At 37.7% G+C, this 17,524-nt stretch overlaps 1 protein-coding gene across 1 annotated transcript in view; it reads right to left on the bottom strand.

The window, feature by feature from the left end:
- Positions 1-2,024: 2,024 nt before the first annotated feature.
- LOC136882346 (zinc finger protein 718) overlaps positions 2,025-17,524 on the bottom strand; it is a 73,148-nt gene continuing 57,648 nt past the window's right edge. Inside the window, exons 6-7 of the mRNA XM_068229448.1 lie at positions 15,795-15,877; positions 2,025-5,093 (exon numbers count right to left, since the gene is read on the bottom strand). Of these exons, the coding sequence (XP_068085549.1) occupies positions 4,430-5,093; positions 15,795-15,877 (747 nt within the window). The 3' untranslated portion in view covers positions 2,025-4,429. The remainder of the gene's footprint in view (positions 5,094-15,794; positions 15,878-17,524) is intronic.

The following is a 17,524-nucleotide window of genomic DNA, read 5'->3' as shown; positions in this document are numbered from 1 at the left end:
TGGTCATCTACCTCATTTCCAGTTCACCAGGAATTTCGTTACCCATCACCACGACGACTTTGATCTAAGTTGGGAATCAACATCTGTATCATCTGATGGCTACGCAGGCATCAATTTTTGGCAATGAGAACAAGTCTCATAGTGCATTTCCCAGCTGGTGTCTACAATTAGCCTAAGCAGTTGACTCCACGGTATGCACTAGCCATGCATCTTGATAGGTGTGCTAGGTACCAACTGATGAGGCCAGCCTAGCACACAGGGGTGAAGTGCTGGCAACCAGGAATGAGTTAGCTGGAAAATTTATAATGTCCAATAATGGACCATTTATATTGGTATTATAATTTTACTTATTTGGAACAAATATTTCACATTCCCTATGGAAATCAACTTCTGTATTACCTTGTAATGTTCTTAAATATATTGCTTTACACACTTTCCTATTGCACAGAAAATATTCCCTGGTCGCATTCCACTTCTCAGATCTTACTGCTCTCTTCTGCTTAATACTGACCTCTTGAACCATTCCTCCTATTAATTGGCATCTAGCTCCATAAGAGCCAGCTTTCTGAAAATGAGTAAATATCGCGCGTCTCTCCTCCACTATATATTATTCATGGCATTTGATCCTGTAATTACATCACATTCGTAATCCCGAAGCAACTCACCCTAGTATTGATGTAGTCTTGATTGGTATTCGCCTTCCTTTTCTTAATTTGTCGCGTTTGATCTTCAAATTTTCACTTTCTTCCATTTCTTCGTCGGCCATCTGAAATAGCGGCGCTAGTGTCCAATTTCATCTTTACATCTAATGTCCTATTGCCTCCATGTGGGGCAAAATTATTGCAGGTGCCGTTTTCCAGCATTTTTACAATTTTGGCATAAAGTATTTCCTGATGTGCTAGGAAATATTTCATTCACAATAGAAATGTTGTTTGATGATGGAATACTGTTATCTGAACATTTTTGGCACAAGCGTGGAATATCATCACAGTCTTTCTGAGGCTTTTCATTAGAAAACACTTCTTTTAACACACGTACATCTTCGCCAGAGTGGCTTATTTCCCCAACATTCCCTAAATTTGTTTTCATTAATTCACTTAACTCAGGGTCAGACACTTGGATTTCAACAGACTCCTGAGCTGTTCTGTTGGAACTATTACCAGCACTCAAATTTGACGACTTCGGCCAAACCATTTACACAGTGTTTCCCAACTGGAAGTGAAATATCACAAGGTAGAATGTCCTGGTTGATTGAAGGTGAAAATGTATTATTTTCATGGTGAATCATGTCTGTTTTAGGGCGATCAAATTGATCATGTAAACCAGGAACACCTCCACCGTGTTCAGTAGGTACAAGAAAATTGGTTTGAAAGTGTTGTGCAAGATTAATTAATTCTTGAATGCGGTGTTCAACATGCTCTTTGTCAGAAGGCAGAATTTGTGGAAATGCCTAAAAAGGATATAGAAAAATGTAAAATATCCATTTATAAAACTTACCATTATGTCCATTATAATAGGATTATGAAGAATTGATCTTGCTATTTCTATAGCATTCCTAATGCTTCTAACATCTTCTTTCCTCCTGAAGGATACTTGTTTAGAGCTAAATAGGAGATTTTTGAATACTGCAGCAGTACAGAAGGGGGATTATAGAGAAGGAAATACATACTCTTAGGCACACAAACCTGCCAAAATATACTGCAGCTGCTAAACAATGCAGATGTCAAATGCAGTATTAAGCAAAAGAACCTTCATTCTTAAACGAAAAGCCCGCTAGAAATAAGCATCAACATTAAGAGCCAAAGCATTTATGACCATGTGACAGCTTTTGTCTACAATTGCAGAATGCTTAGTCAGTTGGTCTACTATTGCCTGTTAAGGTGACAGGAAACGGTTAAAATTGTCAAAAACATTATTTTATATTTTTTATACTTTATGAATCTCTGAAGTCTGCTCTTTAAAATGATATATAATACATTATAGTTTAACAATTATAAGTTGCCATAAGCCTAATTTAAACTTGCACTAACAATGAGAAAATCGTCAGTAATGGCTGTGAAACTGAGTTGAATTACATTGCCGTAACTATGAGCAAAAGAAGAAAGAATTCCCCACGACCATTCCAAACATACATACCACCCTCTTGCCTGTTTTGAGGAAATGAAGCCCATCTTTAGAGATCTGTACAGCCCCCAGATGTTGGTGAAGTGTCTTCCTGGGAAAAGTCAAAACCCCAATGGATCAGAAAACAATGTTATATGATCAGGCATCCTGGAAGGCACTTTTGTCAGCATAAAACACTAAGATTTGGAGTTCTTGATGTAGTGACCATATTGTAATCGAGGAAACAATGCTAAATGTCTGGTATTACAGAATTTAGAACTGAAAATAGGAAGAAATTGTGTGAATGCCATGAAGGAGTTGGACCAAGAAAGACTATGGAAAGTAGAAATAATGGCTCAGGAAGTGCAGAAAAGGGCTAGGCAATCCAGGGACAAGGCTAAACAGAAGCTAGAAGACCTGTGTGAATCACAGGAAGATCCAGATTCTCCTTGATATCAGGCAGCGATGCACTGAAATATGAACACACATGGAAAGTTTAAAATGCAGATTTTTTTAGATTCCAGTCTTTTTTCAAATGTATGTTCCTTTTCCTACATGACTTTTTATCACAGAGCTGTGTAATTTTCATCATGAATTTGTCATATTCTGGCTAACAATTTAGCAGAGGGGTTTTCTTGTTTAATAGCAACTGTTCGGGATTTGTCTGGTTTTAGTAAAAATCATTCAATTTCTTGACTGTTTAAAAAATATATAGATCTGAGTCCCCATATGTCCAATAAATAATACTTCATCAAGTAAGGTTTGAATGAAATGTGGCATAAATTTCATTTTCATAACTTCATTAGATCCTGAGGAAAAGGAACATGAATTAAACAAATTTAACATTGGTAAGATGGGCAGCCCCGTATCCCCTTAAGATGATAATTGGTCTTCAAATTTAAAAAAAAATTAAAGGACTTATATCATGTGGCACTTAAGTTTTTTATTCTACGAAGAATTTTACTGAAGAAAGTTGGCATTTCCTATTTTTATAATTTAAGTTTGAAGTCTTGGCCACCAGAATGCAGGAAAAGCCTGTAATGAGCAAATTGTCACTTAGTCTACAAATGCATACCTCTTTCCAATTGTCAAGAAAGAATACTCATATTTTTATTAATGAGATTTACAGTTTTTTGCAAGTAGTATCAGGAAAGAGATTTACTAGATTTGATTAATTTTGTACATCATTAAGAGCTAGTATGATCTTATGTCGCAGATATGATTTCTTCTCCAACATAAAATTTATCTTTGATCTTTTCCATTGTGAATAAATTTGACTTTGTGAATTTCACATTTATGAACAAGAACTTGAATTACAGGTAAGGCCTGTTGCAGACATTTCCATGTGGTTATGAGTATCCAGAGCATTTATTAAGGGTGTCAAGGAGAGGGTTTACAGCTCAATGGTAAGATCCCAATTACAGCCAGGTTCCCAAGTATGGGACACTCAGTAGGATTACTTGATTTGAGAACTGGCAAGGATCCAAAGCAGGAGGTATCTGACAAGAGTATTGGTTATGAAAAATTAAAAACATAGCACTGGGAAGACATGGCAGGAAGGCAATGAGCTGTTCAACTAAGTGGCACGTTCAAGCTTTCAGCAGAGAAACGGCATGGAATGACCTAAGTAGATGAATAAGCTTTAATTGAGTTTATAAAAGTAGGATCGTTATACAATGTTGGATTTGAATATAGGAAGAAGAATTAGGGAAATTTTCAATAATTTTCCATTTTCTTTAAAAATTTTAGGAAAGGATTACATCAAGTATTGATATGGATTCTGCACATGGATAACAGCCTAAATGGAAATCATTGATGATTGATATGTACATATATCGATGTAAAATTCATACTTTTATATAAATCTGGAGAAGATTTCATATCAAAATACTAGCAATCATGAATGACATAGCCCATTAAATTGGAGGCTACAAAATGGAGTAAATTTATTTTTTATCCGAGACGGTTATAGCCTTGCCGTTATACGCAAGTTCAAATATGTAGAAACATTAGAAGTTAAATTTCTACAGCTCCTTTCAATTATCCAGTCTACTTTTCATTATTCATCCTGACAGGCGGTGTTATCACTTCATGCTTGTTTTGCAGTGTGAGCATTCTGATCTTTTTATGAAGTACATGGTCAGGTTGAACACTACGAATATCTACTGCCGATGTGCGTTTTATCATGCTATCCTAAGTTTGTCAACTTCCTAAAAGCTGTTCCGCAAATGGAACAAACAGAAAGCTGTTCAGTATTATGCATTTCCTTATGCCTTCGAACTCCGGACAACGTTACAAAACCTTTACCACGAATAGACCATGAGGATTACTTATCTCCTTTGTGTTCTTTCTTATGCCTTCGGAGTCTGATTGACTTTTTAAAAGTTCTTCCACAAATAGAACATAAGTATGGCCTACTATCTATGTGAGTTTTTTGATGCTTCATTAGCTGAGTCAACACTTTAAAGGCTTTTCCACAATCCGAACATTGGAACACCCTCGTATCATTGTGGCTACCTTCATGCTTTTTTAACTGATACAACCAACGAAACTCTTTCCAGCATATTGAACATTGCTTTTTTTCAGTGTGTAATTTTTCATGCTGTTTTAAGTTCCACTTATTTTTAAAGTTTCGTCCGCATACAGAACACGTGATGGGCGTATCACCATGATGTATTTGCTGATCCATTGGCACATCCACCGAAGTACGAAAATTTTCATCGGGAATCAAACACGAGAAAGGCTTTCCGCTAGTTTCACTACATTCGTGGTTTTGTATATCCGACAACCACATGAAAGTACTTTCACAAACAGGGCATTTGTACGGCCTTACTGCCGAGTGGACATCCAAAAGGTGTGATTCAAGATCTCCATCAGTAAACCTATTATTGCATATTGAACAAAAGAAGGGCCTCCGCTCTGTATGAGATTGACTCATGAGATGACTTGATTCCACCAGCGCTCCAGTTAATACTGCAACATTCTCCACACTGAAATACATACCAAAAAAATGTCAGCATTTAACAGCAGCAGCAAAACAAAATCAAGTACAAATTCAAAATGGAAAAATTAATATAGGAACCAACATATTTCTGTTACTATTTCAACATAACTGTTATTTGTCTAAAATATTGTTGCAGCATTGGCAAGTTGCTACACAAAATCTTTGCTCTTAACAGATGTCATCTTTTAAAAGTACAGGGTATCCACGATTATGTTACAAACTTTCTGGGATGACGGAGAATGGCAACTGGATTGACTAGAAATAAGGAACCGTAGTTTAGAAACATTCGACTCAAAAATGATTTATAATCCAAGTTGTTTAACATCTGCCCATTCTTAACAGACGTTAGGGTGTTGGAATTTCGTCTTGCAGCAGTTCTTTTGACTGAGGGTTCAGGAACACCTGGATCAGACATTTCCAGCAAAGTGGATAGGAAGAGGAGGTCCTGTGTCATAGCTGCTCATTCACCTGATCTCACCCTACTTGATTTCTTCTTGTGGGGTCATGTGAATAGCCTTGTGTATGAGACACCTATCGAGACTGAAGAGGATCTCTTGGCAAGAATTCTTGCTGCCTGTGATGCCATTCAAATGACACTGGGAATACTTAAATGAATACAACAGAACTTTGTGCGACATTGCTATACCTGCTTTGATGCAGGGGGATGCCATTTTGAATACTTGTAAATAGAGAAGCTTGTGAAACTTGTGCAGGTAAATGGACTTAAATATGTAGAATTTTGCCTAACTTTTGACTGGATTGTTTCTGCAATATGGTTCCTCATCTCAAATTGATCCATTTGCCACCCTCCACCAACCTGAAAGTTTGTAACATCATCAAGGATGCATCCTGTATATTTAGGTGAAACCAATGAAATGTGTTAAATAAAAACAGATTCCTTGAGTACTCATATAGCAACTGGATTTGTGAAGTCTATGAGAACAAGACCCCCTTTTTTTTAATAAAAACTGCAAAATTACAGGATGATCACATGCACATCACATCATTAACACATGAACTGTCACTGGTTTACACTGGCACTTTTCATGGAAATGTTAACAGTAAGCTCTTAGAAGTGCTTTCTGATGCATCAACTTATTCAGGCTGCCTATCACATCTTGATAGTAGAATCAATTATGTATCCATGATGAGAGAATGGCTTAAGTAAAATGATAGTTGTCCAGAAATTGATGTTAACCTCAGAAAACCCATGCAGTCCTACATGGACAATGAATCCCCTCTCCTTTCAGGCATTTGCAGTGTGATGACACGAGTTCTTTACGCGTAACATGATCACAAAATACTAGAACATTAATAAGTATTTTAAACTGCCTGTTGCAATACCAAGAGAGGTTGATTCCCTCAATTCTGCCGGGTATAGCACAAGCAACCGACACACATTCTCTACGTTCATTACATGATAGCCCCTGATGTTTGCTAATCAATTTATTTGCACTAATGGTGGAACACCTATTCCCTATTACCTTATTATAACATGTCAGTCAATTGCAAGGGACAAAAAAAACACATACACACAGATTTTAAGATGCTATGCTATAAGCTACCCTGGCATTTAAATTGTTGATGTTGGAAATACTTTTTGCTGACCTTTTGTCAAGATATCTTGACATAAATGCAGCATGATATACTATCAGAAGCAAATTTCATGCTAGTCAAGATGAAAGCATAAAATAGTATCTAGTTTGAAGAAATAAAGGCCACTCAAGACCCTTCTATTATTCTTCTCCTTGTCCCCAAACAAGCAATGAAAAATGGATACAAACTTACTTAGTTGAATCACTGAAAGATAACGTGAAAGGCAAATAAAATGGTGAAATAATGTGCATATATGTACAATAATGTTTACATTGCATAAACTAGTCAATGATTATAAATTAGTGATGTTATGAATAAATAATGAATGTATTACCATGTAAGTGGCTGCACACTTTGTGTCACATTGCCCGTGCAAGTGGCTGCACACTTTGTGTCACATCGCCATGAGCTTGCATTCGGGAGATAGTGGCATGACCAGGAAAAAGTGGCAAGACCTGGCATGAAGAATGTTCACTCAAAAAGTCATTTGTCGACTTGGATACAAAACAGACTTAGGTATGAGAACGTGAGATTTAATGGGAGATTTAACGGGATTTGCAATGTCAGAAATAACTTTTGCAATCATAACTTTGTTAGACTCACAATGACAAAGCTAAGAAATAGGACATGACTTTCATAACTCAGAACAAACTAGACATTTTTGTTTTGAAAATTTAGTTAGTGCAATTGCAGTTACAATACACTGGCTTCATAGAACTCAATGAAGTTGGCTGCCATGATTTGCTCTCCTATATTTGTTTTGAATTTCTTTAGGATGGCAGCACTACTTCTCTCCAATGTCAACAAACAACCTCTAGTTTGAAGAGGTAAATCAAATAATGTGGAAATACCACAAGAATATTTTAATTAAGGGAACACAAGTGAATTGTGTGAATTAAATGAGAGAGAAATAACAGGAGAGAGGAAGTATTGGACACAGGGAAAGGGAAAACAAATAAAAGTATGAGGGACATGGAAGAAATTTTTTGCTAGTGACTTTACGTCGCACCAACACAGATAGGTCTTATGGCGATGATGGGTTAGGAAAGTGCTGGATGTTGGAAGGAAGTGGCCGTGGACTTCATTAAGGTACTGCCCCAGAATTTGCCTGGTGTGAAAAAGGAAAACCATGGAAAACCATCTTCAGGGCTGCCGACAGTGGGATTCAAACCCACTATCTCCTGGATACCAGCTCACAGCTGCGTGCCCCTAACTGCTTGGCCAACTTGCCCAGTGATATGGAAGAAAAGGAGCTGTGTTAAATATGTTCTCACTGAAGGCAAAGATTCATTAAGCATGAACAAAATTAAGTTATCATATAGGACATTTTATTCCAGATATTTCCCTTTACTTGAACATTTTGAGAATCCATTTAATCATAGAAATAATCAATATGATTGTAATAAAATTCAGACAAACATCATAACTGAAGCACGAAGAAGGCCTTACAGTCAGAAAAATTTAAAAAAAACTCAGAACATAATATGATGCATGTTTGCATGCCCAAACAAAAGAGGTCAAGAATAAATACTGAACCTCTCACATAATTTTAATAAAATATGATGTACTTCACTAAGTGTAAGACACTGGTATTTATAGAACATTTAACAATACATACATGAATATGTTAATCGCCATATAATATCTTAGTAAAATTCATTATTTACACTTCAGACATGGGCAGGTGGAAAACAAAGATCAATCTGCCAGAAGTAGTTCCTGTAGCACTTGATGTGAAACAGTTTTGGGTACTGCATACACACAGAAAAATTAAAAGCTTTACTGGAATTATGGTTTGCCATGGCAGGGATAGGATTCATACGCCAACAAGGAGAAAGAGAAAGTTGTTAAATTTATTAAAAAACTAAACTTGTTAAGAATGAAGCCATACATTCCAGTCTTGATTTAGTTAATGTTCCTTAAAAGTTTTTTTGTATGTCGAATCCACAACTTTAAAACATAATTTTATACAGTATGGCATACCTATTAAAAATACACACTATTAACCATTCACACTCAAGTATTCTTTGGTGTGTCTACAGTGGGCTTCATATCTGCTATGTTCGAGCGGAATCGTAATTAATTTGTATTCAGTGTTTTTAAGAACGCCACAATTCACAGTATCACGTAGCAGGCAGTGTGTGGAGAGGTAGAATCCATGAACACTGGTGATGCAGACAGTTGGTGAAAAAGCGTGGCTTATAGCCTATAATCAATTCGTACATACCAAACAATATTGTCAATGCCGACGAAACTGCATTGTTTGTGTGATTTATTTTTTAAAATGCTGAGGCCAAATGGACTTACAGTTTTAAAGGAGAGAATTGCCAGCCGACAAATGTACTGTGTTGCTGTGCAGTGCACACTGCACACGGAAGCGAGAGACTTCCTTCCCCTGTCATAGGAATGTTTGAAAAGCCACAATGTTTTAAGGGCGTCGGGCACTTTACATGCCAGTACAAGGCATCTAAAAATGCAGACAGTACAGTAATCCAAAAGATAAAGCATTTGCAAGGGGGAGCGAGCATAAATTTTCCTTGTCTTTGAATCGTATTTTTCTTCCTTTCGTTATGTGAGGTTAAGTTTGTCACTGTTTTATACAAGAGCATTATTTGAATAATGTAAATGCACCTTGTTGAATACATTTCTGAAATAGTATTTTCTATGGCATTTGAAAAGTTTCAACTGAGAATCAAGGTGATTGCATGCATTAATGGGTCTTAGAAGTGCCATGGCGGGAAATCATAGAAGTATAGTCACTGCACTGTTGTTGTAATGTGGACGGAAGCAAGAGACTTTCTCCTCTCATCATAGGAAAGTTTGATAAGCCGCAATGTTGTAAGGACATCGGGTACATTGCGTGCAAGCACAAGGCATCTAAAATGCATACAGTACAGTAATCCAATGAATAAAGCACTTGCAAAGGGAAGCCAGTATAGATTTCCCCTCGTCTTTGAATGATATTTTCTTTCTTTTGATTTCATTGCGTGAGGATATGTTTGCCGGTGAGTTATCCAAGTGCATTATTTGAATACTGTAAATGCACCTTGTTGGATACATTTTGGAAATAGTTTTCTCCATGACATTTGAGAGCTTTAAACTGTGAATCAAGGTTAATTGCATGCAGTAATGGGTCTTAGAATATATTGTGAGGCCACAAGGGTTGGCATTTCTGAAGTATGCGTTGTCGGTTAATTCGAAATCACGTAATTTGAAGTCCGATTTTTGCGTCCCAATGACTTTGAATTAACGAGGTTTTCTGTACATCTTTGCAACCTTTTATAACATACAGCAGTATCTGATCTGGTCCCGCGTAAGACTTTAGCTTGAGCTTTTTTAACACTAGTTCGACATCCCCTACAGTAATGCTGTCAATGTGGTCAATATGACGTCAAAAATGCACGACAGTTATTAAACACACTAAATTCTTTACACAAGTCAATGAGGTTCAGAATGGAACCAGAAACTAACAAGGATATAAACATTTTAGACCTCACAAATAATATCAACTTGTCATACGAAGTCTATAGAGAGCCCAATCAGATGTGGCACACTATTGACAATGAATCAAGCCACCCATATATACACAAAGTAGCAGGACCAACTAATATGATACATCAAGCTGTTTCCATACCAATGAGCACAATGGATTTCAATGAAGAGAGAAAAATAATTAAACAAATTGTGAAAGAAAACAACCATCCTCCAACCACAGTAGAAAAGCTATTGACCCTACAAGTACCAATGCTATATAAGGGGGTACCCGAAAATAACTGGAATAACACTGCTGTGGGTGACGCTTATGAAGTACACATTTCTGCCTCTAGGCGTGTATAGCACAACTCATTGCCAGTTCAGTGCCGCCTGTGTTGTCGACCTGGCTTGTTCTATTCAACTGCAGTGATTGTTTTGCTAGCATTGTTTTGTTTTTTCATGATGTAAGTTTAAGTGAAAAACGTGCAAACCTTTTATTGGGAAGTTTTAAGAAGACTGCACAACAGTGTTTGTCAAAAAAGACACATGACTTGTGGCAGACAGGCGACTGGTTCATCCACCACGACAATGCACCTGCACACACAGCCATCTCTGTTAGACAGTTTTTGGCTATAAATGGCATGGTTCTGCTGCCCCATGCATGACCTGGCTCTGTGCAATTCTTTCTTATTTCCACACGTGAAAAGGGGCATGAAAGGACACCAATTTGACCACACTGGAGAGGTCAAGAAAAGAACGAGGGAGTAGCTGTCAGCCATTCCTAAAGATGACTACAAAAAATGTTTTGAACAGTGGAAGCACCGGTGTAACAAATGTATTAGTTATTATGGAGATTATTTTCAAGGGTGTAAAGTAGTATTGTAAAAAATTTGAAAATATATAGTTTTCAAAAAAATAATTCCATTTCTTTGGGGTACTCCCTTGTATTCTGTAGTGCCAAGCATTAACGCTGAAACTGTAGTGGTTTAAGAAATTTTATAACATTGGTAAATACACAGTTCAAAAGAGTTAGGGGAACATGCTTAGTAACATCTGATATGTGAACGTTAATGTGGTAGATGGGGTTCCAATGGTCGTACAGCATACCTTGCAACCTTAGCTACTCAGGCTATGTCAAATCGAAGTTATACTCCATCTGTAGGCGTAGCCATGCAGTAAACTGTCAGGTGACCCTTCAAAACAAAGTGAATAGCGGTGCGTCCATGTACAGTTGTGAGGTACACAAACTACTGTGGTCATTTGAGCATGGTGTGCGTAAACCAGCACATCCCATGAGACATTGTAACGAGGTTCACGTCGCAAGGGCCATCACTTCGATCCAGGAACGATGGACTTTTTATCGCGTTGCTGTGGATCTCAATGTCTCTCCGTCAGTTATTTATCGCTTGTGGAATCACTACACTGAGATAGAACAGTTCACAAGGAGTGTTGGACAAGGTCGTAGACACATGACAACCTCACAGGATCACCAATATCTGACCATCTGTACATTGCAGCTTTGTTCAGCAACTGCCAGAGAACTGCAACAAGACCTCAGGACGGTCACTGGAGTCATGGTGTCTGACCAGACAGGAAGGAACTCGTTAACAGAAGTGTTTTTATGACTCAGACATCCTGTTCAAGTTCCCCGTTTAATGCAGCAACATCACGCAGCTCGCCTTCTGTTTGCCTGTACCCACGTCAACTGGCGTCTTCGCCAATGGAGACCTGTGTTGTTCACAGACGAGTCCAGATTTCCCGACACAGCATGATGGACGTCAACGTGCATCGAGATGCTATGGTGAGCAGTATATACCTAATGTCCAGGAAGGCAACCGATTCGGACAAGGTTCTGTGATGCTTTGGGGAGGCATCAGTATTGATGGCCGTACGGATCTTGTCGTCGTCCATGGTAATCTTATTGCTGTGGGGTACATCGAGCAGATACTGCTACAGCATGTGTTGGTTGCTGCATATAGTGTTGGCCCTGAATTCGTACTCATGCACGTCAATGCCAGGGCTCATGTAGTGCGCATCAACAGAGTTGTCGTGCAAGAACTGGACATTCAAGAATTGGAATGGTCAGCAGCAAGTCCTGATTTTAATCCCATCGAGCATGTGTGGGATAGGCTTGACAGAAGTGTTTGGTGGCGTCCTGTTCCACCACTGACTCTCCAAGACCTGAAACATGCTCTCATTGAAGAAAGGGATCTGATACCGCAATGTGACCTCTGTCGACTTATATGGAGCTTGCCAAGTAGGTGCCAAGCTGGGATAAATGCTCGTGGAGGACATATACCACACTGAAGCTCTCCAACTGTGATAAAAGTCCACCCTGGAGGACTGTTACCACTTTGTTTTCGCCCCTATTTGGACATTTCCTTTTGTGTTCTGAAAATGAATGCAAGTCCAATGATGTTCTTCTGCATACTTCAATGGTAAAGAATAAAGGTTTAGTTGGTAATACACCTGGGTATGAGGTATTGTATTGTGGAGCATGGCATACATTCAAATATATGTCCCCCTAATTTTTTTGAACTCTGTTTTATCAGAAACCAACAATATATGCACCATTTTGATCAGAAAGAGTTATTCCACAATAAAAGGATGTATAAAAAAATGAATATATTAGAACTGAAGATCCTTTATAGAAAGCAAACGTTTTGTTGGCTTGAATTTGTGTTATCTTGAAAACACAAATTGAAACTGCACAAAAAAATATCATAACAAAACAAAAAGTAATGTACAAAATGTTCCCCATACAATGCTGAAATAACCCTAAAAGTTTTGACAGAATACAGACTTAATTACACACCTAGAATACTTTATGTCACAACAGGGAAAAAAGGAAATATTAACTTTTTTCTTGCAGCTAATTCTGATTCTACTTTCTCTTTCTGAGATTTCTTCCTTTTGTGTCTCCTTGCTCTGCAGAAGTGCTCTAATTGATCACAGCACGTTTCATCGACTTCCACATTACATCCTAGACACCAATGTCTGGATTGCCCTTGCTTATCTTCTGTCGTCGCACATACAAATGCACTTCCTCAGTTGTCTGCAATGGTGTATTGTCACCTGACAAATTATGCAAATTCCTCACCTGGATTTTGAATATTCTCACAATCATTTTCATTATCAATTTCACTAAAGTCACTACCATCATCAAGAGCTTGTAAAATATCCAATTCAGTTGGGAAGGTCTTTGATTTTGACGCTGCCATGTTTGTTTACTACAGTCATATGGCAACTACCAGATACACGATTTGTACAAACATGAAACTCCATCCAATACTACCAAAAGTGACAACAGTGGTGATAAGTGTGAATTAGAGACATCGAACTTGATTTAGTATGAATGTTTAACAACAGTCATGAAAACACACATTTACTGAGGATCTCAAATAGTGATCCCAGCAGTGCAGGAAGGCACAGTGAGCCACTTTTAGTGATTCGTGGCACTTCTTGAATTAAATAAACAAAAGAAAAAAATACCCAAAACACCAGATATGAAAGAAAAAATACACTTCTAATCTTCAAAAAAGTAGGTCTAAAAGTAGCCTTTGGAAGGAGCAACACATTATAGAGACACATCAGCAAAAGCAACCATTTATATAAGTCAGGAATCTGCAAGTTCAAGTGCCAAGAACCTAACTGCAATGCCACATATACCGGGTGATACTCCTGCACCTACTAATTTGACTTTATGCAGCCCAACTAACTGGTGGTTTTATATATGTCATGAAAACATCAGCCTTTCTGGTGTGCACAAGAAAACAAACACATATCTTTGTATTTACTGCCTAACCATAATAGGAAGGCATCATGTTATAACGTTATTAAACGATGGCAATGACATGTCCGCGAAACTTTTAGTGATACTTCGGCTTCCTAATGCTGAATTAATAAACTTCGGTTACTTTGAGATTTCTATTGGCAACCTCTGACAAAAAAAAAAAAGAATCGATTATGCATCGCCGTGAGACATCTGGTAGTATCATTGCTACATTTTAAATACTGTTGTTATTTACACAGCAAGGTCAAAATACAGGTTAAGCTTGAACATGAGTGAGGAAAATCAAAGTACATCACAGGAACAGTCCTACAAGGAAACAACAGTTTAGAAAATAGAAAATACATATCAATCGTTCATACTATCAACTGAATTCAGATTTCATTTCCATTCAGTTGGCAGTATTACCGGAACCATTGTAGCTCCCTTCTTACTCCTCACCCCCGTAAAACGAAGTGTCACTAAAAGTCACCTCTGTCAAAAGCTCCTGAAAAACTTAACAATGTCCTTAAGCTGGCAAAGAAATGTGTATCGCCAATTGAACTTCATTTCTACAGGAGTGCTTACTTCAGTAGGAGACACAAATGACACAACATCCAAAAGTGGCAATGAGTGTGAGTGAAGAAATAACGTGTGAGACTAGCAAGTTGGGGTGATGACAATAATGATGTTGTTTGTTTCCTTAGGGGCCTAGACTATAAATAATAACTGTCATCAGCCTCACCTGGGGTTTATAGAATGATAACATTTACTGTATTATGACAAAGTATACTATATTTGTATTCAGTGCCTATTTTCTCAGATCTTGCAGTTTTAATTGCAAAATGGAGACAGCTCCAAAAGTTGTTTTCTCTTACAACAATTATATTTATATTGTGATAAATTAGTATTTTGTTACAATAAAATGTCTACATAGGTACTAGGTGCTGTAAAAAAGAAAAACGTTTACTCAACATTTGGCATTTTGGGGAGGTTTTTTGTTTTGCACAAGTTTACAAAAATTGAACCACCTTGTTTTCAGTGGAACCTTCAATGAGAGTGGAAGAGCTTTATGACACAATGGGCAGGGGTAAAGGTGGATTGTTTGGCAATGTTAAGAATATGAAAGAGGGAAGGATGCCGAAGTGAACAATAGAGAGCAAGATGGTGGCCCAGACTAAGATGGATGAAAATGATCATGAATAGTATAATTAGAAGAATACTGGATTGGAGCACAGTTCAAGAGGAACAACGGTGGTGGGATACAAGAAGCTGCAAAGGTACCGAAATAATCCCAACCCTGGGGGACCTGGGTGAGAGTAATAGATGATGATGAAGATAGGATGGAGAGTCTTTTCAAACCAGTTGAAAGATTAATACTCAAACAACCATTACAAAAATCAAATAATTTGTTCAGATTTAAGATGTTTTATCTACGTCACAGACAAAGACAGGTTGTACGTAGACTTTGGGGCAGGGCAGGGCAGGGCAGGGCTATGAGTGAGGAGGAAACGATCATGGCATTAATTAAGATACAAATCCAGCATTTGCCTGGTGTGAAAATGGGGAAACCACAGAAAACCATCTTCAGGGCAGCCAACAGTGGGGTTCGAACCTAACATGCCCTGAATGCTAACTCACACCTATATGACACAAACCCCAAAAACAACTGGCTCATTGATTTAGAAAATTCCCCCTCACATGGGATCCTTCCAACTGCAGAGCTGATTTTTTAAAATCCACTTAATATGAGAAGCTTATTTCCACATAATAACTTACATTTTATAGCAATTAATAACACATTCCACACTGTACAGGATTAGGGGTGTTTAACTACATGGTACTCACTTTTTTTCTTCTTTCAAATCTGCAACCAATTGCTCATGTGCATGCTCTTCTATGAATATTTCACTCTTAATGTTTGCAGAAGGCTATAAGAAAGTAGGAAAGAATAAAATAAGACATGTAAAGAGGTTTAGGAATTAAAAAGATAAGTAAACTAGAAAACTGAGGAATTATTTCCTGTTTGCACAAAATATACTTGAACTACTGATCTTCCAATATAAAAATGTATGTACTGGACAGGAACAAACAAGTGTCAAGTCATGATTATTTAGAGAGATTAGAATATGAAAAGGATCACACAGTAATAATATAAACAGAATTACAGATCAGTGTTACCACAGAGATGAGGAGCTACATACAGTATCCAGTAAAATTCAAAAAATATCAAATTATGTACAATATGTAAGAGCTAGGATGAAACTGTTTACATTTCCAAGATCAGCACATCGTTTTCCATATACTGTATTTGATATAGATTTTGAAATATTGTCACTAATGAGTAAATTTATAATCTTTTATAGTTGGTCCATTACTGGACATTATAAATTTCCTGCTTACTCATTCCTGGTTGCCATCAACATCTATATCATTTCAAGGTCAGGCAGGCATCAATTTTTTAAAATGAAACAAAGTCTCTCATAGTGCATTGGCACTGCCGGTAGCTCCAAGTCACCTACGCTGTGGCCTCCACAGTATGCACTAGCCATGCGTCTTGGTAGGTGTGCTATTTAACAACTGATGATTCCGAATTAGCACACTGGGGAGAAACGCTGGCAACCAGGAATGAGTTAGCTGGAATATATATAATGTCCAATACCGGACCAACTATATTGGTATTATATACTATATTTGCTCGCATATAACTCGCCACTGTATATCTCACACCGCATTTTTAACATTTGAAATTGCAGGGGAAAAATCCTCACACATAACTCGGATTAATTTGTTAAACTGTCATAAAGACATATGGTACATATACAAAATAAAGTGTCAGGCTGAGTGGCTCAGACGGTTAAGGCGCTGGCCTTCTAACCCCAACTTGGCAGGTTCGATCCTGGCTCAGTCCGGTGGTATTTGAAGATGCTCAAATACGACAGCCTCGTGTCGGTAGATTTACCGAAATGTAAAAGAACTCCTGCGGGACTAAATTCCGGCACCTTGGCGTCTCCGAGGACCGTAAAAGTAGTTAGTGGGACGTAAAGCAAATAACATTATTATTATTATTATTATTATTATTATTATTATTATTATTATTATTATTATTATTATTATTATTATTACAAAATACAGTTTGAGTATTCCGCAGATGGGCCTACATTAAATATCGGGACTGTACCAATTGCTGTTATGGTACTTTGTATGTTACAGTACAAGAAGCAGCATTTCATTCTACCTGCAGAACAGTTGAGGCTAACTCGCAAACCCCCGTCCCAAGGTCGCATTCCTAGCCAGTCAGTCACACTCAACCATCCCTCTCATTCTTCCATCTTGGTCAATATGCTTACTGCTATCTGTCCAGCAGAGCTGATCATGTGAACTGGGAATGTTTCCCTGTCCAGGCAGTCAAGTGGTTATGGTGTTAGATATCATCCAACTGTTCTATTGAAATAAGTACCAGTATTCTGTCTTCATGTTTTATAGTTGTTCCTCAGTTATGTTTTCTTGTGTAGGTCAATCCTCCAGTTATGGAGAAACGTAGGAGTTATATGGCTGGGTTTAAACTCAAAGTGACA

Source organism: Anabrus simplex, chromosome 10, assembly GCF_040414725.1.
Source record: "Anabrus simplex isolate iqAnaSimp1 chromosome 10, ASM4041472v1, whole genome shotgun sequence".
Lineage (NCBI taxonomy): Eukaryota > Metazoa > Arthropoda > Insecta > Orthoptera > Tettigoniidae > Anabrus > Anabrus simplex.
The sequence above is the reverse complement of the archived record's forward strand: the minus strand, read 5'-3'. Positions and strand labels throughout refer to the sequence as shown.